Raw genomic sequence first — 23318 nt, forward strand, 5'->3', positions numbered from 1 at the left:
GTGTTAAGGAAAGGACAAGGACACAAAGCGGAACCAGAAATAACAAAAAGAAAAAACCAAGGGTAGACTGCAAGTTAGCACAAAACAGATATATAACAGAAATCTATATGATGCATGAACAATAAAATGTCATGATGCATGCTCTAATGTAGTGAAACAAGGTTCAATAGAAGTTCAAATTCACAAAATTGGCTTGAGCATAGAGTTTCTAACAAAAACTCCAAAAATTTGAAAACCGCTTGAATGTTTTTAAAGAAATTTGACCAATTGATCATCACACATAATAGAAAATAGATAATAATGATCAATTACAGCAAAACACCAAGCCAATTTCATCAATTAAACCTAATTTGACAAAATCCTCAATTCGGGTTCAATACAAGCCCTAGAATTTTAATTTTTCACAAAACCCCAATTTGATCAAATTAACTATCATAGACCATGAATATATCAATATAGCAACAAAACCTATTGATCAATTTCACAAAATAAGGCTTGATTAAACAAAAATCCCAATTTATGCATAGTTCAAAAATTTACCCAAAAACCATGAAATAATGCATGAAAATATGAAAAACAATGCAAAAGGAGGGATAGAATGGACATAACGGTGTTGGAAGAGGAAAACCTTGCAAAAGATTTGAAGGAAAATGACAAAAAATCAAGGTGGAGCCTAGTCCGAATTAGAGAGAGAGAGAGAAAAAAAGATGAAAACTTTTTAAAAAAGTGATTTGAACAAGTCAAATCTGAGTTTTTAAAAAACTTGATTCACGATTTTCGATTGATCGAAAAACAGTTTTGATCAATCGAAACAGACAGAGGCTCACTTAAAATTTTAAGCACAATTTCGATTGATCGAAAAACAAACTGGATCAATCGAAACAGGCAGAGGCTCACTTAATTTTGAGAGAAAAACACAGTTTTTGAAAACCAAAAACACATTTTGGGCTCAAAACTCCTCAAAGCATTGAAATATATGAAATAAATGCATGAGTATGAGATGAAATGAGTTTCAAAAACCCAAGATTTTAAACCCAGTTTTCCAAAATTAAGATTGTCAAATCAGCTCCCTTTGAATTCTCAAGCAACAATTCTGTTTTGCATATGTTAGGTTCTAAGGTCTTAGGATTTTATGTATTTAGAACTCTAATTTGTAATGTTGGCAAACCATGATCAAAACATTGTATTTAGTCTTATTTAGACTTGCTCAAAGTTGGTTTAATATTGTAAAGTTGGAATCGAGTGGCTGCAGAAGTACTTGGGACTCTCGGCCTGGCTCGATCGATCGAAGAATAGACTCGATCGATCGAAAATCGCACAGGTTGAATTTTCTGCAGAATTTCCAACTCAGCCCTACTTCATTAAACGTTTAGGGTTTTATGTTTTTACCCTAGGGGGGAAGGCTATGGTTATAACCCTTAGTGATAATGAAGTATCTGATGATGAGTCTGGATGTGACGAGAATGGAAACTTCATTGCTTTCACTGCTACTGCTGCAATCAATGAAAGTGTATATGTTGAAGAGAACCCTTCTGATGGGGAACTCTCTGAGGATGCAGATTTTCAAAAAGCCTACAATAAACTTTGCAAAGTTGCTGCAAAGGATGCCATGAATGTTGAATTAGGCTTAAAGAAAATTGCATCTCTTAAGCTTGAAATGAAAAATTTGTTTGTTAACTTGTTTAATGCTAATGAACTATTGAACAATGTGAAAACTGAGAATATGCTCCTGCTTGATAAAGTTAAATTTTTGGAACATGATTTATCTGTTGCCAGATCTGCTAGTTCTAAACTTGATCAAATGCTAAGTGTTCAAAAGTTTCTTTCTGACAAATCTGGATTAGGTTTTATTGAGAACATCTCTGTGTCTGCACCCCATTCCACAAACTTTGTTCCTTCTTTTTCCTCTGAACCCCCTGTGAGTGAGGTTGTGAGTGAGACTACTAAACCTGTAGAGGTCACACCTCTTAGGAAGACTAGGGTTGATCTGAAAGAGTCTAAACCTAAGGAGTCTACCCTTATTAAGGACAAGATGTATGGTAAACTTGTTTGGGTTTGTCATTTTTGTGGAAAGTCTGGACACATTCGTCCAAATTGTTATAAACTACAAGCAACTAAGCGAGCAAATAAGCTTAAAGTGCCTGTGCCTCAAGCACAAGATCCTATGGCTCTTATTGGTGAATTGGTAAAGGCTCTAAACCTTTATTCCAATCTTGGATTGGAAATCACTCTAATGTGAATATGAACTCCAATGCTCATAATGCATCTAAAAGGTTTTAGATGCAAAAGGCTCGATCTAATTGAGTCTTTTTGACATGGTCTTTATGCTTCTTTGCTTTATCCTTTGTGACCTTTGTTCTTAGGTTTCTTTTACCTTTTGTTTCTAGGATTTGCATTGAATTTCTTTCATGCATTTCATTCTAGGATTGCATTTGTTTCTTCTTTAAAAAAAAAAAAATTAAAAAGAAGAAAAAGGAAAGCAAATTGTGTTTTGTATTCATTCTCTTGGTTTTTGAAAACAAGGTTGGTCAATTTATTTTCACATAACATGTCTGTGTACTTTGTTTAACTTTGAAGAGCTTAGTTATTGCACTTTACTAGTTGAAGCTTTATAGTGCATGTTGTGTGGGAAAGATGTTTACAGTTTTTTTTTTTTTTTTTATCACTTTGTCTTGATCTTGAAGTCACATGACTTTGATTGTCGGACTTGAACCTTTTGAGAAAGGCATAAATAACCATCTCACCACTGTTCACTAGCTAATCATGAACACCTTAGTGCATATCATAAGATTCTATACTCGAGAAAGTGTAGCACATGCACAAAAAGAACATAAGTTGTAGCCTTGTTTTAATTGTTTAATACTTAAAATTGATGTGTACCATTAGGCTTGATGCCAAATCACATAATTAAAATTGGTGTGTACATTATCCCGGCTTTTAATAAGTTTCTGAACAATTAAAATTTGTGTGTACAATATGAGGCAAATTCAAGAAACTTACATAATTGCAAGCTTATGTTCTAGGAGATGTGGGAGTTATATGATGTAACTCCTTAGGTGATAGTCTCTTTTGAATTCTATGTGATGAATTTTATAGACTTTGTGGTTGATTTCTATTCATATATCACCTCACATGTATCTCAAGTTTTTGTTAGTTGCACACACTACACGAGTTACTCTTTGCTAAACAATGTACATGTTATTGTGTGTGTTTTTGGTCTAACCAACCAAGTTTGAAAATACTTTGAGTTTTATGCTGATGGAATTTAGACCCCTTAAACAACCAGATTGCGTAGCCTAGATTAATTAGCCAAGTTGTTACTTAGTCAAATTAAGCAATTCTAGGTTAAAACAATTCAAACAATCATATCAAGATATAAAGCAGCGGAAAATAAATAACACAAGATATGATCACCCAGGAAACCACACGGTAAAAACCTGGGGAGGATTTGACCCACCGATCCTCAAGGCTAACCTGAATTCACTATGAAAGAATTGAAGTTCGTACAAAAGGACTACAAGCTCCCCGCTCGACTTCCTAATGCTACCCACCAGTAGAACTTCCTGACACGACCACGCGCAGGCTCCGAATCCACGGACTACTTCTTTCTTGAATTCCTCAATCAGCTACAAGCTCCCCGCTTGCTTTTCTTTTAAGTTCCAATGGTTGCAACAGTAATGATCTTCAAGATGTTGAAATAATCTCCACCATGAAAACCCTAAGTTTTGTGTAAAGGAAAGCTCCTCAAAGATCTCACACGAGATTCACACAAAACAGCAATGTATGAGCAACAATACAATATGGACAACCTTCAAAAACGTGGCTAGGGTTTTATTTATATACCTAGGGTAAAAACATAAAACCCTAAANTGTATATAAATAATTTTGATCTAGTAAATCAAGGAAAAATTACCAATAAAGAATATCTTATGCAGAATTACCAAAATACTAATTGTCTGACCATATTATTGTAAATATATATTCTTCCCTTGCTTAACTGTGTATATATAGTATGTCTGACTCGTGCATAAGTTGGAAGCACAACTCAGCAAATCATCATTGACATTTCATGTGCACTATAAATAACCTCCGTGCATATAACAAACATAATCCATATGGAAATATACAAGCAACAATGGAGGGATATGCAAAAATCATAAAGATTTTAATAAAATTACTTAAATAATAACCATGATATCTCCCACTAATATTACCAAAGTTAACAAGGTGCAAGCTTATGTCAGTAAAAGTTTAGTACTCTGATAATGCTTAGTATCTTGTTAGTCAAACATACAATTAGCTTAGCACATATAGCCACAAGATGTCAAAGTCTTCGCAGCCCTTATGTCAAAGTGAGCATAGGGCATTTTGTAAATTTTGTCATTGTTTCTGAACTATGAACCAGATTATGAGATTGAAGTTGCTTTATGGTTTAATACTTTGATTGGATCTATGTAACTTTATTGTTGCTAGTTAGGATCTAAGTAATTTCCTTATTGCTAGTTACTCCTTTTATAAAAAAAATTTCACATCATGCTGTTGTTGATTAGTCATAAAGCTCATTTAAGCTCTTTGTATCTTAGCGAGGAAAAGACATTTTCATGTTCTATGGTTATATTAAATTAACATGTAAATTAGATATTTGGATGTTCTTTGGATGATCATTGAGAAGTCATTAATTAGATATTTACATAAGAAAAGAGCTCTATCTTACATTCTCTCAAATTACTTACAAGTTTTGTTCTGCAAAAGTTCGCAAATTCCTTCCAGTTCCTTTATCTTATTGTTGATAAAGGGAACACGTTTGATAAATAAGGATATTTTCCATATTTCATTTTTTTTTTACTTTTTATTGTATAGCATTTGATCGATTATTAAGCTGCATATCTGGTTGCATGAAAACTTGAGTAATTTCTACTTTCTTTTTCTTTTGCCTTCGTAGAAGAATGATTAAACTATTGGGATTAGTGCCCTTAAATCCTATTGTATGATGCTATGTATGACATTATGTATGACTTAATGTTGTGATTATAAAGTTGTTTTATTATTACCTAAAATAATGGTAACATGAATATTCGGACATTATCATTTAGTCCATGAGATGCATAGTATGTGATTTAGTCACAGAAGAATAAGTCACAAGTTCTTTGTAAACTCATAATTTAGTTCATAGTCGGTGGTGAATTGGTTATTTCATCTGCGAAGACTATAAGATATCAACTAAGATGATTTGTTTGATCATGGAGGTGGAGACTTCTAGTTGATGTGTTAATATGTTTTAAGAGTTAAGACATATTGAACTGGACCGCTGTGAGATTATTATTCTCTTAACGACTGTCAATTGAGTAATAAATCTCACGATTTATATTTGCATGAACTCTTATCCTGAGAGAATAATGGACCCTAATCATGAAGTGTAGGTTGCTTTGATATATCAGGAGTGAGATCTAAAGTAACGGTCAAAACCTCAGTATGTTGGGCAGCCACATTTCGTGTTGATGGAACATATATTCTCAAGATGGAATTCATAGTTCTCTTAACAGAGATTTAAAATATTCCCTTGAGATAAGTTAATGGGTTTTAGTTATTCAGAGAGTTAGGCCTAAACCACTTTTTAGTTATAGAAATTCTATAATATAAATACATAAATATGTCAGTGTGCATGAGTGTGTGTGTATGATTGGTAAGTTATAAAATAAAAAATAATAGATGATAACCTTTAATAGAAAGATACATAACATATAATAAAAAGGGTTAATAAATTAAAATTTAGTAATATATTGTCTATTAGTTCAAAGGACGGTGCCACTGCATAAAGGTTGTAACTTCAAATTTTAACTGGGAGACCCTCCTCTATCTGCTAGAGATATGGCTTTGGGAAAAAATGGACAGGCACATATATATCCTCAGTCATACTTTCTTCTCTTATCAGTGGAAGCCCTGTTGGGTTCTTTAACGTTATCTCTAATTTTTTTATTCTTGAAATGGAGGTGCTTAGTAAGATGATTGACACGGACGAAGAAGAAGTTGGCTATCGGGTGTTGCAGTGGTGGGTAAAACAGTGAGTAATGGCAACTATAGAATCTATAGTCTTAGGATCTATCCTAGAGTTTCTAATAAGGTAAAAAGAACTACGTTAGATGGTACTTAATTGTTTGAGAGCTGCTTTTCCCAGGGAAGCAAATACTCCAAATCCCCTAGTCAACACAAATAGTAAGTGTTAAAGTTTTAATGTGTAATGGGCTTTAGGACCATCTAGTTTACTTGTATAGCACTCTTACTTGTACTGCACGCTATACTTGTATTGCACACATCTGCCTCCTATATAAAGACACTCATGTATGAATGGTTTTTAGACCCCTTAACACAACCAAATTAACCTAGTTAATTAGCCAAGTGATTAACTTAGACAAATTATGCAAATCTCTATTATCACAATCAGATAATCATATCAAGTATATAGCAGCAGAAATATAAATAACACAAAGATATGATGACCCAGGAAACCACACGGCCTAGGGAGGATTTAACCTAGCTATCCTCAAGGTAAACTAGAATCCACTATCTTGAAATAATCGAAGTTCATACAATAAGACTTACAAACCCACACGCTTGACTTCTTATTACTACCCACCAATAGAGCTTACTGACACGACCACGTGCAAGCTCCGAGACTACAGACTCCTTCTTTCTTGGATTCTCCAGCAAGTACAAGCACACCCGCTTGTGTATCTTTAAATTCCAATGGCAGCAACTGAGTTGATCATCAAGGTGTAGATAACATCTTCTCCTTGAAAACCCTAAGCTTTGTGTAAAGGAAAGCTCCTTTAGATTTCACAAGAGATTTTTACACAAAATAGCAATGTGAGCAACCTAAAAACGTGGCTAGGGTTTGCCTTATATACTTAGGGCAAAAACATAAAACCCTAAACGTTTTAGGAGTTAGGGCTGAGTTGGACAAACTACAAAAAAAAAAGCATCTGTGCGAAATTCGATTGATTGAGCCTAAGCTTTGATCAATCGAGCCAGGCCGAGATGCACAGTTGTTAGGACATATATGTTTTAACTTGTTTAAGAACATATGTCACTTATTTATGTAAATTGGCTAATCCTTTGACAAAACGCACTCTACTTGTAATTGGGTAGTTCTAGGTGTTTTTAATACTTTAAGAAACAATGTTTCAAGGTCAAGTGTTGAAGTCATCAAGTCTGTCCAAGAGAAAGCAAGCTGAAGTGCAAAGTTTTTAAAGCTCGACACCTGCTCGACAGATAACTCGACACCTGATATCTGTCGAGATTTAAAAAGTCAGATTTCCAATCTGATTTTCTTGGGATCCGTGAATATGTTTTTGGGCCTTTTTTTCTTCTAACCCTAAACATATAAAAGGATTATTTTAAGAGCCGTCTAGGGTGACACAAGTTGCATTAGCATTGAGCAATCTCTGTTTAAGCAAATTGTGATCAACAGACGAAGTTCTTGACCTAGTTCATCTTCCATCAAGAAGTTGCTGTGTATTTGCACCATAGGGTTTTGTAACCAAGCATCTTCCTGCTATTCATCATAAAGGATGAACTGAAGAACTTTGCAGCCAACCATTCTTCCTCAGTTGGTGTTCTGAAGTCGTGTACTTGGATCCGTGCATTAGTTAGTCACGTATTTGGGAGCCGTGCATCAAAGGTGGAGACTGTCACTACAGATCAAGTCCAATTAGGTATTGGGGTAAGGGTTCAACTGTAGGTTGGTAAGGTACTTGGGATTCCTTTACTTGTAACCGCTTGATTTGATAATAGTGGAGTTTCGGGAGTGGTGACCTGAAAATCACCCGGTGGGGTTTTTGCCATTAGGGTTTTCCCCATTCGTAAACAAATCACTGTGTTATTTATTTTCCGCTGCATATTTAGTTGATTGGTGATTTGTTTGTGCTTCCATAAAATTGCATGATTAATTGATTAATTAAAACAACATATGGCAAGCCCAACAGATGGTAGCAAACCCACGGGCCACGGATTCTAAAAAAAAAAAAAAAAAAAACCAAAACTCAACCTGAAGACAGATCGTAGCAAACCTAACCCACAGATGGTAGCAAAAATTGAAATAAGAAATGGAGAAATAGAGCTCATCACCTCTGCCTCAAACCCAAGCAACAGAGCTCATTGCCATCAGTCATCGCCAGTCGGATCGGAGATCGGTCATCGCCTCGGCCTCGCCAGTCGAATCGAAGATCGGAATAGCACAGATCTGATCGGAGTTTCCTTCCTCGCCAGTCGCCTCGACGTGCTGCCCAACCCGATGGCGCCGCCCCTCAGCCTCAGCCTCCCTGTCCCCTCAACCTTAAGGTATTTCATCTTTACTTTACACTTTTCTTCTCCTTGATTCTCTCTTTTTCTATAATGGGTTCTCTCTACTCTCTTACTTCTCTCTGTCTCTTTCTCTCTTTTATCTGCTGAAAGTGTGAAAGTGAAATAAGAGTGTCTCTTTCTCTCTTTTAATCTGATTGGCTGATTCTTTTTTTCTTTTTTCTTTTTTCTTTTTTTTTTTGGTGAAATTACTTAGCTTTATTTTATTTTATTTTTTTTATACGAGCTTGCTTAGCTTTATTGAACTGTAATTGCTTAGTTTTATTATAACTTTATTAATATTTGTGATTGACTGGTTCTTTTTTTTTTTTTGTCTTTTAGTGTGTCGTCTATTGTGATTGGTGATTGTGAATTTCTGATTGGCTTTGGCTTTTGTGATTGGGGCTTGTCTGTTGAGTGGGGAGAGGGGTGAATGGGGCATGGCCACATGGGATCGGATGGGAAGTAAAAGCATTAGAGACAGGCAGTGGATAATGCACGTGAGGTGTGTACTAATAGTTAGTAAAGAAAAATAATGAAGCAACTAATAAACAATAATTAATAATTTAATTAACCAATACATTAGAAAAGATAAACAAATTAAATTATGTTAGACTAAACAACAATTAATAATTTTATAATTAATGAAACAACAATATAACAAATTATAGTTTATAAAAGACAAACAAATTAATGAAACAACTAAACAACAATAATTAATAATTTTATTAATATTTCAAATGATCTTATAGTTTCTTATATAGGTAACTTTGTTCATTTCTTTTCTTTTCATTTTTTTTTCTTTTGAGGTTTTTTGGTGTATAGAATGCAAATTTGTTTTGGTTTTAAAAACATTTTTTTTTAAGCACAAACTTCATGCCGGCCAAATTTTGAATTTCAGTCGGTATTTCCCGAAACAGACCTGAATGACCTGAATTTTTTTCAAAGTATAATAGGAACACCCTGGACAAAATTCCTAGAGTCGCCACTGTATATATATATATATTCCTTTGGGTAATTATGGTATACATAAATTAAAGAAACAACTAGAACAAGAGGGAATTGAGTTATCAATGCAACAAAACTTGGTTGCTTTGGAGATTCGCATGATTTTATTTCTACTCCTTCCCTCACTTACAAATTCAACCAGATGTGCTTTTTTTCATAATAGGCTAATAATTGGTTCACACTTTTAGATGTGAAATGTTTTACATAATGGTTAGACTTCTAGGTCAGATATGAGATAAACATATTTTACAAATGTTATGAAAGAATGTGGGTATATGATGTGAAAGAGTGTGAACACTATTGGATGTAAACTAATCAAAGCCTCCAAAACATAGAAAAATAAATTGTACCAAATGACATTCAAATATAGTATTGAATTACTTCATAGTGTTTCCAATAAAGATACCCATGGTTCAAATCTCCCTTCACAAATATCGAATTAAAAAAAAAAAAAAAGTTTTGAGTTATGTTTGCATGCTAAAACCCAAAACCAACCTGACCAGAGAGACATTCTAAAAAAAAAAAGCATGACTAGAGCCTACACTTGATTCAAGATTCATATACAAAATTTGAGGGGTTTTTTTTTTTTTTTTTTTTTTTAATTTTAATTTTAATTTTTTATATGAATAATACTATATTATTTGAAAGAAAGAGGAGTGGAATGCCTGTGTCCATCTCCATTCTTCGAGACAAATACTCAGGAAATGGTAAGAATAGTGGCAGAGCTAGGATTTGAGTTGAGAGGAGGCAAAATTTGTATATGATATATGCACTTTCACAAAAGAAAAAAAATGTCAAATATTATAATAGTTAAGTACATAGGAGTTTTATCAAGTTTCATGATGAATTGTGGCTTTCCAAATAGTGCACTTTGCTTTCTACATTGGTATGCAAGACTGCATTTTTGAAGGGATTGATTAGGGCCTTTTTGCTAAAGTACGGTAGGGAAACATTAAAACTTGTGTGTAAGGCATGCTACTAAAGGACTTGTAGTTACTTATTTGTTCACTTAGAAGGTAGAGTTATGTAAGGTTGAATTTATTCAATCATGTGTTAGCTTTATTCCATGCCAAATTTGCTTGTATTTTAGCTATTAGATACCCTGTATTTAGGTGGGAATTATGTAAGGGTTGTGTGTGAGAGAGTGTGAAGAAATCTCAAGATGTGTGCATACAAAGGAGTCTCGCGATTAGATCTCGTGACTGGCAAGTCGCCAAAGTGGCATACATGTGAAGCATGTAGGGAACTGAAGGGTCACAATAGCTAGAGCACTATAGGACAAAATGTACAGTCTAGCCAGGCAGTTAGCTTGCTACTCAAACTCACGACTTATTCCACTCACTAGACTGAGTCACTAGAATGCCCTGTTTGGATGAAAACTGACTTTTCACATTCCTCATGTACCCTACTATAAATACTCTTATTCCCATGAAATGTAGAGAGCTTCTAGAGAGAATTTTGAGAGATAAACCCTAGAGAAAAACAAGATTGACTCATCCACAATCTTTGATATTTGATTCTCCAAATTCCTTTATTCTCACCTCTCCATTGACATATCCTTGAGAGGTACATTTGCCAAATCCTTATCTCATTATACCAATATCAGTGAGAAGGTATTTTAGTGTTTGGAAAGCAGTTCGAAGATGGCCAATTTACTTGGTTGATGCAATGGGCTTATTGCGGGATCCGGGAAGCTAAAGAAGACACGATTAGGCTTAACCCTGTTGGAGCAAGAAGCTTGGAGGGTTTATGTGCATTGGGTAGATTAGGCTTGAAGGGTTTTCTACTATTCATGTATTCCAATTTTATTCTTTAGTAGATCATTTGGCTGCTCGGAGGGCAACACAGAGGTTTTTTGCCAAGTTCTTCGGTTTCCTCTTCGATAACACTTGCTGATGTTATCTTTCTTTTTCCTTACTCTTTACCTTTTAATTGCTACTGTGTTTGTGATTAGTTATGATTTAGAGTGTTTTACCTATTTGGATATAGTTTATATTCATCATTCCGCACATATATTGTTTGTGTATAAGCTTGTGTTGGTATTGTTGAAATTGGAGGTCTAAACATTCATTAGTTTTTTACACACTAATTGAACATTCAAGTTATGCTCTCTTTCAAGACTAATGAAACACAATGGAGTTTTAGTTGGCTAAATTATCATTAAATGTGATTGAGTAGAGCTTTTGATTAGATGAAATTCCTCACATGATAAGAAAGATCTTTGATCTCGATTGCTATTTCTATCAAAAGAAAAAAAAAGGTTGGGGTTTTTAATAAGTATTAGCTATGAAACTAAGGGTGTTTTTTGGGCAAGCCAAGGGGCAGCTCCCCACCCTCCAACCCCCTTGGCTCCGCCCTTGGGTAAGGAGCCCATCCCTATTACAAAAAAAATAGCCCACTCAACAAGATTATGGGTTAAAAAAAAAAAAAAAATTAAATGTATGCGTACATAAACGAAATTCCAATACAAAAAATGATTCAAATTAGATATAAGCTTATCTAAAAAGGTGTCAAGCTTAGAGGAAGAGGCTGAAGGGCTTTGCATTGCATCAATCAGTATTTTGGGCTTGGGCTTCTCCAAGCAAAGGGTCAAGAGAAGGAAGGATATGTGAACTTTGCAAACATTATGTCACAGTGCTTTTAAAGTCCATCCAGATTGATCTCTCTAGTTAATGTTCAAGTAGTACTGTAGTACCACTCTGTACCACTTGTCAAGTACCACCTGTTAAGTACGACTTTATGTTTTATCAATCATAACTTGTCATATATTGATTAATCAATACATGACAAGTTATGATTGGCAGAACATAAAGTGGTATACAAAAAATGGTATAGAAGTTCGTTTATCTTACTCTCATTTTACACCCCAAATAAAAGCATGCAACAATAGTATGCACTTTGTCAAAATGAACTTGGATTTGGAGAAGTCAAACCTGGGTCCTAATTTAAGTTTTTATGAATTAGGATACTCTAGAATTCTTAGACTAACTCTATCATGGAGTTCTTGTAACCTTTTTATGCATTAATTTTAAAACTAGCTTGTAACTCCATGTATCTACATGGATACATTTAAAAATATACAATAAGATGCATAATATAATTTCTATATATATATAATTTAAGTATTATTGATAGTCATTTTTATATTTTGTTAACTCTTTAAAAAAATTTGTAAGAATATTATTAGGTATAAAATGTAAATTGTCCATTTAAAAAATATATATATATTGTGAAGCACTTTTTTTTTCTTTGGTTTTTGTACTTAATAAGTCACTTGGATGAGTATTTATGATGTGATCCCACATTTAATTCTAAAATTAAGAAATAAAACTCTTTAAGAATAAATAATTTAAGACATATGGTGCAAAATTAGAACTCTAATTTGGAATTCTAATTTGAGTTTCTCTCAGCTTCACCTATTATTATATATATAGATATAGAAATGAGTGGATTGAATTATGCCACATCATTAATAATTTTAATAAATAATAAAATGGTTATAGTCAGTTGTTTTTAAAATACTGATGACATAGGAAAATCATATATATATATATATATATATGCTAAATAAAACCAAGGGTGGCGCTATGTATACTTTAGGGTGGTCATAGGACCACGTTGAACTTGGAAAAAATAAAATTTGAATTATAGAATAATAGAATCTGGTTATTGCAACTTTTCTAACGCTATGACCACTTTATAGTTTAAAGTCTAAATCTAAACAGATAAAAATTAATTTATTACATGATTCAATAAATTAATATCACTAAAGATTTTTTGGGTTTTGGGTTTTAAAATTTCAAGATTTTTAGGGTTGATATTCGTGTACTGTGTGTACAGTGGGTGGGTTTAAGAATATTTTGTTAAAAAAACTTAAAAATCAAAAAATCTTGATGCTATAAATGCTCAAACTCAATTGATCAGTGGGTGGGTACCGTAGGTTAGTGTTTTAGTGATAGTGTGTGGACCATGTGGCTATGATGTGCTATAGTGATAATATGTTATGGGCAGTGTGATAGGCCAAGAATGTATTGACCACTTAGGGTAAATTAACCAATTAATTAGCCAAACTAATTAATTAGGTCAATTAACATGCAATACGCGTGGTAACACAAATAAATCACCAACTAAGTTAAATGCAATGAAAAAATAAATTTGACACGATGATTTGTTTACGAATGGAAAAAAACCTCCAAGGCAAAAACCCCACCGAGTGAATTTAAGGTCACCACTCCCGAGAATTCACTATTATCAAAACAAGCGGTTACAAGTAAAGGAATCCCAGTACCTAATACCAATCTACAGTTGAACCCTTACCCTAATATACAATTGGACTTGTAATGTAGTGACAATCTCTCATTTCAATGCATGACTCCTCGTATGTGACTAACCAATCGATGCAGGGATCCAAGTATGTGACTAATACACCAACTTGAGAAGGATGTTGGCTGCAAAGTTCTTCAATTCATCCACACGATGAAGATCAAGAAGCTCCTTAGTTAGAAAACCTTATGGCGTACAAGCGCAGCAGCTTCTTCAAGAGAAAGATGAACTCAGGCAAATTGTTTCCGGTCACAATATGTTTGCAACAAGTGCAACAAATTTATGACGGCCCTTAAAATAATCCTTATATATGTCTAGGGTTGTGAGAAAAGAAAACCTAAACACATAGCTTGGATATGTGTGAAAAATAGTTCTAAAAAACTGATTTTTGTAATTCTCGATAGATATAGCTGTCGAGCTTATCTGTCGAGCTTTACATTTTAAATCTCGATAAATACATTTGTTGAGTTTTAAAATACAGCACTTCTTCACTTGATTCTTGGACAGATATAATTGTTGCAAAAAAGAATTATAAAAAGACCAGAGTGAACTCCTAGATATATCTTCATAAGTTGGGCCTGTAAAATGCCATAAAATTTAAATTTCACTTATACATTTGTCTCTCTCGTTGAGTTTGCCACATCTCATGCTAAAACACTGAGATTTCAAAGAATTGCCTAAAAAAGTAGCTGAACAATAAACCAAAAAACTCAATGACAAGAAAAAGGCCACCTATGACCCATTTGGTTTGGGATTGGGATGAGCCCAATGGAAAATGATGTGGAAGGGGTGGTGCTTCAGATGCGACCGATATGATTGTAGGGCCCTTGTAGAAAACTACTATTAATGCACCTAATATTGATACTAAAGTCCCCATGATTTTAGCTTGAGTTATTGAGCTTCTCAAAGCTAGAACTTCCATCCTTTTTTAAACACCCATAAAAGGAAAGGAAAGGATAAAATTTGGTGAGAGTAGTTACCCTTAAATGTATTCTACTTGATGATTAAGAGATGAGTAAAATTAGACATCTATAATATTTTCATAACAAATCTTAGGTAGCAAGTTGTTACTAGAGAGAATTTGGGCTCAATTCTGACATCACTTTTTTACTCACCAGTAACAATTTGCTACCTAAGATTTGTTGTAGATATAACATTATTTTAAAGTGCCTTAGGGAAAGGGAAATATCGAATTTACAAAGTGTAGACTAAATTTATAAAAGATGTGTTATAACCATTGTGCTGCATTTAGACAATCTTGCATTCGTAAGGAAGAGATGCACTAAGTGTAAATTTTATCACAAACCGAAAAAAGTTAAATACAGACTCAAAATAACACACCAAGCAGGACAATAAAAAATGTTAGGATTTAGATTTGTGTTGTCCAATCCTTCTATCAAATGTGTGTCAACTAGTATTGTAATTATTGTATTTTTTTTTTCTTAGGTAAAGTGTTGAATTTGGAGCTGCTAGAAAATCTCAAGTTGAAGAAGGACCACTTGAGTAAACTCATATAGTTTGCTCAAGCGATCATTAAAATGAAGCAAAGACTTCTCTTGATCCTTGCTTGACCAAGGCTATAGATTTTGCAATCATAACTACTCGAAGACTGTTTTAACCTAATTGTAGGGATATTGGGCCCAGGAGTCCATCATTTGTTCGTGTTACGGGTCTGTGGCTCAATCTGAGGATGAGTTCAAGAGGGTGGGCTGAGGATAAATACATCCTCGGCTGATTGATGCCGAGGTTCGAAGGGGTTGTCTATCGCTCAGGATGATGTACCAAGAAGTCTCATTGGAGTTGATAAGTGTTGAAGAGGTATCAAACAGGAAATTAAAGTGTCCAAAAATATCTAAGGAGAAAGCTGTTACCTCCACATTAAATACATTACAGCTAATTCTCTGGCCGCATTAATGTGGAGGTGATACCTGAACAGTGTTGTTTCAACTTTACAACAACTATATGGTGACTTGGGGGAAGGGCTGATAGGACAAGTATCAACACCAACCCTCTAGCATGCATGTGTAAGGTGGGAATGAGAAGGAAAGATGATATAAAAGAAGGAGGAGGCAACAAGAAAGGGGGATCAAAAATTCAAGGGAAAAACACTATAACATTCAGGAATCAAATTTGTAATCAAATTTGGGAATAATACATAAGAACAATCTTCCTCGGATCTTGCCGAGGACAATTCTTCTTCAATACTAGCCTTTTTCTTTTCATTCTCTTATCATCAGAACCCACTCTAGTGTTCGTTGGATCAACTAAAACCTAGTTTTCCAGCCCATTCTCTATAAATTTATTGTTTTGTGCTTTTTGGGTCTAAGTCCATCCACGTAGTGGGCTAGGAGCTCAAATCTGGTCCTTACACTAACTTTTACCCATCTTTAAATACTCTTTGATTCACAACCTTTGTGAATAAGGTAGTTGAAGAAGAAACATTTAAGAAAGCCTTTTCTTCCTTGAACCTAAATAGAAAATCCTTAATTCCCTACGCTTTTACACCCATAGAGCCTTAATTGGTTTACATCAAAACCATAGAAGTTGTTAACTCTTGTCAATGAGTTTACTATCGTATCAAAGTTCTGAATTTGTGCAAATGAGTTCATTCATGGTGAAGATTGCATTGAATAGATCTAAAATTCTAGATCCTCTATGGGGGGAGGCAAATGGATCGTTTACTTATATTGAGTTTGAATGCAAAGGTTTTGTAAATAGAGATTTTTGTGACTTTTATTTATTTATTTAATTTATAGTGGTTATCCTTGGAGTGGTTTTTTTTTTTGGAAAAGTTCTTCAAACATTTTCCACTTTGCCACAAGTCTTTGTGTTGATTTTCTATTTTTATTTTCCTATTTTTGGATTGTGGTATTCATATATGATTACTTCTAGGGTGTAAATGGGTCGGGTTGAATGGTTTTTTTAGATCAACCCAAGCTTGTTGAGTTGAGAAGTTCCCAACACCCACCTATCAAATGTGTGGAAACCAACCCAACCCATGTTGTTGAGTTGAGTTGGGTTGGTAGGTTGTGCTTACATATTTCACGGCTCATAAAAAATTGGACTTTCATTAACTATCTAATTACTTTTCAAATAAATTATTCAAATCACATAATATGCCTGAATTATATTGTAAATTTCCAATTCATGAAAGCTAATTGTTAAAATACCAAAATAAGTCAAACTAAAAATTTAAAATAAAAGTAATAAAATAAACTTATATATATGATGGGCCGGGTTAGGTCAAATGAGTTGAAAAGCCTATCAACATGAACCCAACCCAACTTGAGACCTAAAAATAAAATTCCAACCCAACTTAACCTACATATTGACGAAATCCAACTCAAGATGTTAGGTTGAATTGGGTTTGGTCAGTTTTGTCAGATTGGTTGATTGAATGCACACCCTTAATAACTTCATCATCATGTTCGGTAAACTCTAATCGATTAAATTAGTTCAAGTGATAATTAATTTGATTATTAGATCAATGGGGGTGATTTTTATATTTCTCAAAAATTTTGACTTCTTGCACCATTGATATCTTTCTAAGACCTTTGTCCATTTTGAAATTATAAATTTATACCATAAACTGACATTTAATCAACCATCTACATTGCCCAAATACGATAAAAAACCCGCCAGTATATTATATTATTCCTTTAGCTTTCTTAAGCAAGAGATATTTGTCATCGTTGAAAAATCTTATGATTAAACAATTCTTATATATATTTTTTTAATCTTTTTTTAAATTAGATTAATGTGGGTGTACACCAATCCCACATCATCACTAGGTGGTAGGGAGGAATGGTGGACGATGAATGAAGGTTTATAAGTGTTTAATATATTGTAAGATTCAATTAGCTTAATTAATAAATTTATATGGAACCGGCTGAAAAAAAAAAATATATATATATAATGATAAACTACATAAGAATAAAAAATAAAGGAAAATATTAAAGGCTTATAAGTTTTACTACATTAAGTTTACAAGATTCCATATTGGAAAAGAAAATAAAATTGTCATCAACTCTCTTTGAAAAGGTGACATATTTCATTCTGGTTTTGGTCATCTCATTAAGGATACTCTATTCTATGTAAACTCCTTGAGGAGCACTAGTTTTTCCCATACCTATAGGCAAGACAATTTTGTAGCTTAGCAAAAAAAGCTAGATATAGTTCTGCTTTAATTGTCTGGATGGAGTCTGTTCCACCAAATATCAATACTTTTGTTTTGGCTTACAAGCCTTCTTCTTAATCAATAAAGCCTAACAGAACGGATTCTCTAAAAAAAAAAAAACTGATTTGATAATAAATATGAATATGATACATCAGTTTATAAGCTTAATATAATAAAACTTGTATTAAAATGTTAACCTTAGATTTGTTCACTAAAAACTTTCAAAACTCTATTTTTATAATTTCAATTTTTAACTTAGACGTAATCTTTCTTAAAAATTGATAATGAAGTCATTACAAAAATAGATGGAATGAAAAATAAATAATAAAGAAATAAAGTGATGTTAGTAATAATTCTATATAAAAATCAATGACAAATTTCTACTATAATTTGTGAAAAATATTAGGTCTCTATGATATATATATATATATATATATAGCTTAGAAAGAAAATAAACTTGAAAATGACTGCAAGTATGAACATAAAAGCCAGAATGAGGATGCTAACCGCTGAAGTAAGAGTTGGAGAACTGTATTCTATACCTATATATCCAGATAACCGAGGGAATTTTTTTTTTTTTTTAATAACAAAATTCCTCAAACAATTTCATTTGTTAGCAAGGTTTTGAAACTATTTAGGAATCTAACAAATCAAGTCCAAGAAACTCAATTTTGCTCTTTGAAATCGAGCGAACAAGAGTCAATTTTCAATGATTATCAGTTGGAAATCGAGTGTTCTACACTTGAGTTTCATACTCGAGAGTAAAACACTCGAGTTCCATAACCCACGAAGCAAACCAGAACGAAACAAAACACGACACCAGAAAGACAGCAGCAAGCAGCAACAAACCTTTGGAGAAAACGGCGATGCAAGAAAAAGAACGAACTTGCAAGAAAAACAACGAACGTAACAAACCCAGGCAGCGCAGCGGTGGTCCAATCTCAACCACTCTCTGAACTTCCATGGGAAACAACAAAGCAACAACAAACCCAGGCAACGGTGGTACAGGCTCCAACAATGGCGGTGGTCCGATCTCAACCTCTTCTCTCTGAACTTCCATGGCAAAGGTTTGGGTATGATTTGGTCTGGAGAAGGAAAAAAAGGGACCAGCTGGAAATCGAGCCTAAAAAAGTCGAGTTCCAGAAGATTTTTTTCCAAAATCGAGTATTAGAGAATCAATTTGCTACAGTAAACTCGAGTTTATCAAACTCGAGTTGTTAGTTTCCTAAATAGTTTAGAAACCTTGCTAACTAACAAAATTTTTTGAAAATAGTTGTTTATTTTGAAAAAAAGTCCGATAACCGAGCTACAAACCTGCCCTCCGGCCCAACATAAATCTTATATCATGTTCAAATCTCAAATTGTCAAAATCAAATTGCAAAAGCATTTTGGATTTTTGGGTAATATTCTCGTACATACCCAATCACTCCAAGTAGGAAAATTCTATAGAGGAGAGACAACTTGAATTTAGGAAGCCCTGTTGTTCTACATGTATCAAATATATAGCCTTTTGTCAAATAATTTTTTTCTTTGGGGGTATGGTATAGAAAAGCAGGTTAAGAGAAATACCGGTGAAAGATGAAGACCAAGGGAAGAAGAACAAAGGTAGCAATGGCAAAGGAATAGAAAGCAAAGACGTAGTAGCTCAACCCTTTCAAAGTTGCTGCTTTATATAAGGTGTTTATGCCGACGTTAGTGCATTCCACTGCAACCATGGCTGAAAATGGAAGAACATCCTTGTACCAATAACTACTTGCCATCTCTCTCTCTCTCTCTCTCTCTCTCTCTCAATGATTTCTATGTATCTTAAATACAGTCCTCCAAGAAACATATTTGGTTCTGCTCTCAATTACTGAATAGCTAGATTGTGACATATTCAATTGTTTTATTTCGGTTGGTGATGGTCATTTATTTAAGTTATGGGTGTTGTACAGTGCCCGTTAATGTGGTATAAATAAGCTTGAGATATTCATGTTTTTCGGGATATGGAAAAAGCTAGATAAGTAAGAGTAATGTAACTAATATTGACTATAATTTTTGTCATAATTTGCTAATAGGGCAAGTTGTGAGTGGTGGAGTTGTGGACTCAAATGGACCAACCACTTTTACTTCACTGCTCATAACTTGTTACGTGAGTAAGTTAAGGTGAATGTTATAAGAAAAGTTGTAATTCTAGCATATTTCGATAAGTATCTAGGTGTGTGTCAGTTTTGATGGAAAAATTCAAATCATTTTGCTATTGGACTAAAATGTCCTTTAGTTTTGTCCACTCTCACTCCTCACCTAACTGATTAAAGACTTAGCTTATTTTTTTTTGGTTTTAACTTTTAACATCTTTTGGCTTCTCTCAGTAATGTTAGGTTCCGTCTTTTATTTTTTTATATTTTAAGGTAATGCTAGGTTCCCACTATTTTTAAAACAAAAATATTATGAAAACAGATTTTTCACAACAAATTTTATAATATTGGGCTTGTTTGGTAGAAGGATTTTTATTTTTGTTTTTGTTTTTTTTTTTTATTTAAAAAACAGTATGAAAACAAGTTTTAAAAAATTGAAATTGAAACTTGTTTTTAGATAATAATTTTTACATTATATGGCAATTTTAAAAGGCCATTTCTAAGATTTTTTTTTTTTTTTTTTAATAATGATAAAGGAATAGAGCTCATATACTTTTTTATATATTTTTTTGATAATGATAAAATTTGAAGTGTGATAATTCATTGGACCAAGTTGATGAAATCTAGGGTTCAATTCTTGCCTACACAAAAAACAGATTAGTGTCTTAGTCTAATAATAAAAAGCTATTATCAGGAGCGGACGCCGTAAATTGCAACTATCCAAATAAGTCTCATTTGCAACTAAATTGCCATCCATTTGTACTACATTAAAACAAGATTAAAACAGTCAACATCATAATTTAGGATAAATGGAAAAAAAAAAAAAAAAAAAAAGCTTGTCCGCCACCGAAATTAAACAATTGAATATTCAGAGTTGAATGTTAAATATGCATGTCATCACAAATGTTAAATATGCATATTTAATATTCAATTTTAAGAGAATCAGAGTTTCCTTATAAATAATAAATGGGGGGGGGCACTACAAAAAAACGGGAGTTTTAGCCTCGTTTTGTAGCCGCGTTTTTGTAAAACGCGGCTAAAGGATGGAGTTTCAGCCGAGTTTTTAAAAAACGCGGCTCCAGGCTAGACTTCAAGCCGCGTTTTTGGAAAACGCGGCTCCAGGTTAGCCTTTGAGCCGTGTTTACTAAACCCGGCTATAGCCCTCCCTAGAGCCGCGTTTTTTCAGGGTGAGGCTGCGTTTTTTGGTTTTTTTTTTTTTTTCTTTTGCAAATATGTCCGGAGCTGCGTTTACCAAACGCAGCTCAGGTTATGGTTAGAGCTCCCTCTAACTCCAAGCAATTGAAAAAAACCCTAACTCCACAAAACACTCTCAGACCACTATCAACGATCTCAAGCTGCCTCTCGATCATCCCCTCCTTCCCTCACTTCCACCCTCTCCGAATCCCCTTCCTAGCTCCCTCCGCTCTTCCCTCCTCTCCAATCACTTCTCATCGATCGATTCTCTTCCAAAATCGAGAACTGAGGAGAAGTTCTTACAAAAACTTTGACCCTTTCAAGACTAACAGTAAGTTTTTAAAATTGTTTGTTTTGATTTGTGTTTTAGGGTTCCCGTTTTTGGTTTAGGGTTTCGATTTTAGGTTTAGGGTTTTGATTTTTGATTTTGGGTTTAAATGGAGTTTTTGAGGGTTGAGATCGGTCGTTTGGCTTGCTGGCAGTGGGTCTGCGGTGGAGATTGGTGGTAGAGATTTCAGTGGGTTTGATCTATTGTCATTTCTTTTCTATGGTTTGATTCTTGGATGGGTTTTGGTATGAGTTTTTTCTATGGGTTTTATTCTTGGAGATTATAGTGGGTTTTGATTCATGTAGTGATGGCTTTTGGTCCCGGTGGTTGTGTTGTGTTTGGATTGGTGGTGGTTTTGGGATTATGTTGGTAATTTGCTCAGTTGATTTCAGTGATTTTGGTATGGGTTTGTTGTGATTTGTTGGGTTGATTTAGGTGGTGCAGCAGTGGTGGGGTGCTGGGTTTGGGTGGAGGTTGTGTTGTTGATGATGATGGTGGTGGTGGTGGTGGTGTTGATAATAGTTCAAATGTTTCTCAAAAAGTTGCTTAAAGTGATATAGTCCAATTGTAATGGCAGCTTTAATGGTGCTTTGTGTTCGTCTTGAAACCTAACCTCCCCTTTCCCCACTATATACATATCTCATGTTTTTTGTAGTGCTCATAATCATGGTTTATTTTTTTCTAGCCTCCCCTTTCTTTTTACCCGTGCATTTGCATTGTGGATACATTTTTTATGCTTGTAATGTAATTTCGTATTTATTAATTTACTAAGGATTGAATGCTAGCTGTTCCGTAAGTTTTAACCTTCTTTTTTTGGATATGGAAATTTTTATATTGTTTCCTTTACTTTGTTTATCACCGTTTCAACTTGATGAACCCATTAATGATTGTTTTGATAGATTGGAGGAACGCCTGGAGTCATCCGCTACCTTTTGGAGCTTGGTTTTTTAGATGGGGATTGCATGACTGGTACATATATTTGGATTGTTGCGTTCCTCTGTTATTTTGTTAATAATGGATGCTAGTTTTACTTTTCATGTCTTAATTTTGTTTTAAAATTTTGTGTATTGATTGTTCTTTAATGATAAAAAATTTTGATTTAAGTTTTGGACCTCTAAATCAAAGTCCGGACTCTGATCCTGGTTTAAATGGATTCTCGAAAAATTGACAATTCCTGAATGCTTGCATGGATTAGTGTAGAGGTCACTCATAGATTACTTGAACTTTTCTCAAAATTGGAGCTGTAATTACTAATTACTTAGGCCAAACGATTAAAATAAAATTGGAATTGAATGTTGGTATATTACTAATTACTAATTACTATAAGCTTCTTGCTGCCTTGGTATATTTTTTGTGATGTATATAAACTTTCATATTATCCCTTGGCAAGTTTGTGTCCTATGGGAGTAGTTTATGGAACTTGTGATGTTGGGATGTAACAGGAAGTTGTATGTGTATATATGGCAGGGAGTGTTGGGAACTTGTATGTGTATATATGCAGGAAGTTGTATGTGTATATATGGCAGGAAGTTGTGATGTTGCAGGGGAGGGGGGGGGGAACCTATAGCCGCGTTTTGAAAAGCGCGGCTACAGGTACGTGGCCGTAGCCGCGTTTCAAAACGCGGCTCAAGCTTGAGTAGTCGTAGCGCGTTTATAAACGCGGCTCAAGCATGACCTATAGCCGCGTTTTTAAAAAACGCGGCTATAGGACTAGCCCCAAATTAGATCTTTACAGGGGGAAAACGCGGCTTCAGGTCTTACCTATGGCCGCGTTTTCATGAAACGCGGCTATAGGGATAACCTATGGCCGCGTTTTTCAAAAACGCGGCCATAG

The 23318-nt window shown here is 34.1% G+C and overlaps 1 protein-coding gene across 1 annotated transcript; it reads right to left on the reverse strand.

The window, feature by feature from the left end:
- Positions 1 to 14317: 14317 nt before the first annotated feature.
- On the reverse strand, positions 14318 to 19605 carry LOC111986862 (WAT1-related protein At5g40230). The gene is made up of 4 exons (XM_065780984.1): positions 19415 to 19605; positions 19260 to 19330; positions 18303 to 18411; positions 14318 to 14591 (listed from the first exon to the last, which is right to left on the reverse strand). The coding sequence occupies exons 1-4, from the start codon at positions 19603 to 19605 to the stop codon at positions 14318 to 14320; spliced, it is 645 nt and encodes a 214-aa protein (XP_065637056.1).
- Between the last annotated feature and the right edge of the window lie 3713 nt (positions 19606 to 23318).

This window comes from Quercus suber, unplaced genomic scaffold (genome assembly GCF_002906115.3).
Source record: "Quercus suber isolate HL8 unplaced genomic scaffold, Cork oak 2.0 scaffold_253, whole genome shotgun sequence".
Classification (NCBI taxonomy): domain Eukaryota; kingdom Viridiplantae; phylum Streptophyta; class Magnoliopsida; order Fagales; family Fagaceae; genus Quercus; species Quercus suber.

Coding starts and splice junctions, on each gene's coding strand:
- LOC111986862 (XM_065780984.1), bottom strand. CDS start 19,605: ATGGCAAGTAGTTATTGGTACAAGGATGTTCTTCCATTTTCAGCCATG. Junction 18,412..19,259: donor ACTTGGAGTGATTGGGTATG/TACGAGAATATT, acceptor AAAAAAAAAAAT/TCCCTCGGTTATCTGGATAT. Junction 14,592..18,302: donor ATACTTGCAGTCATTTTCAA/GTTTATTTTCTT, acceptor TGTTTAAAAAAG/GATGGAAGTTCTAGCTTTGA.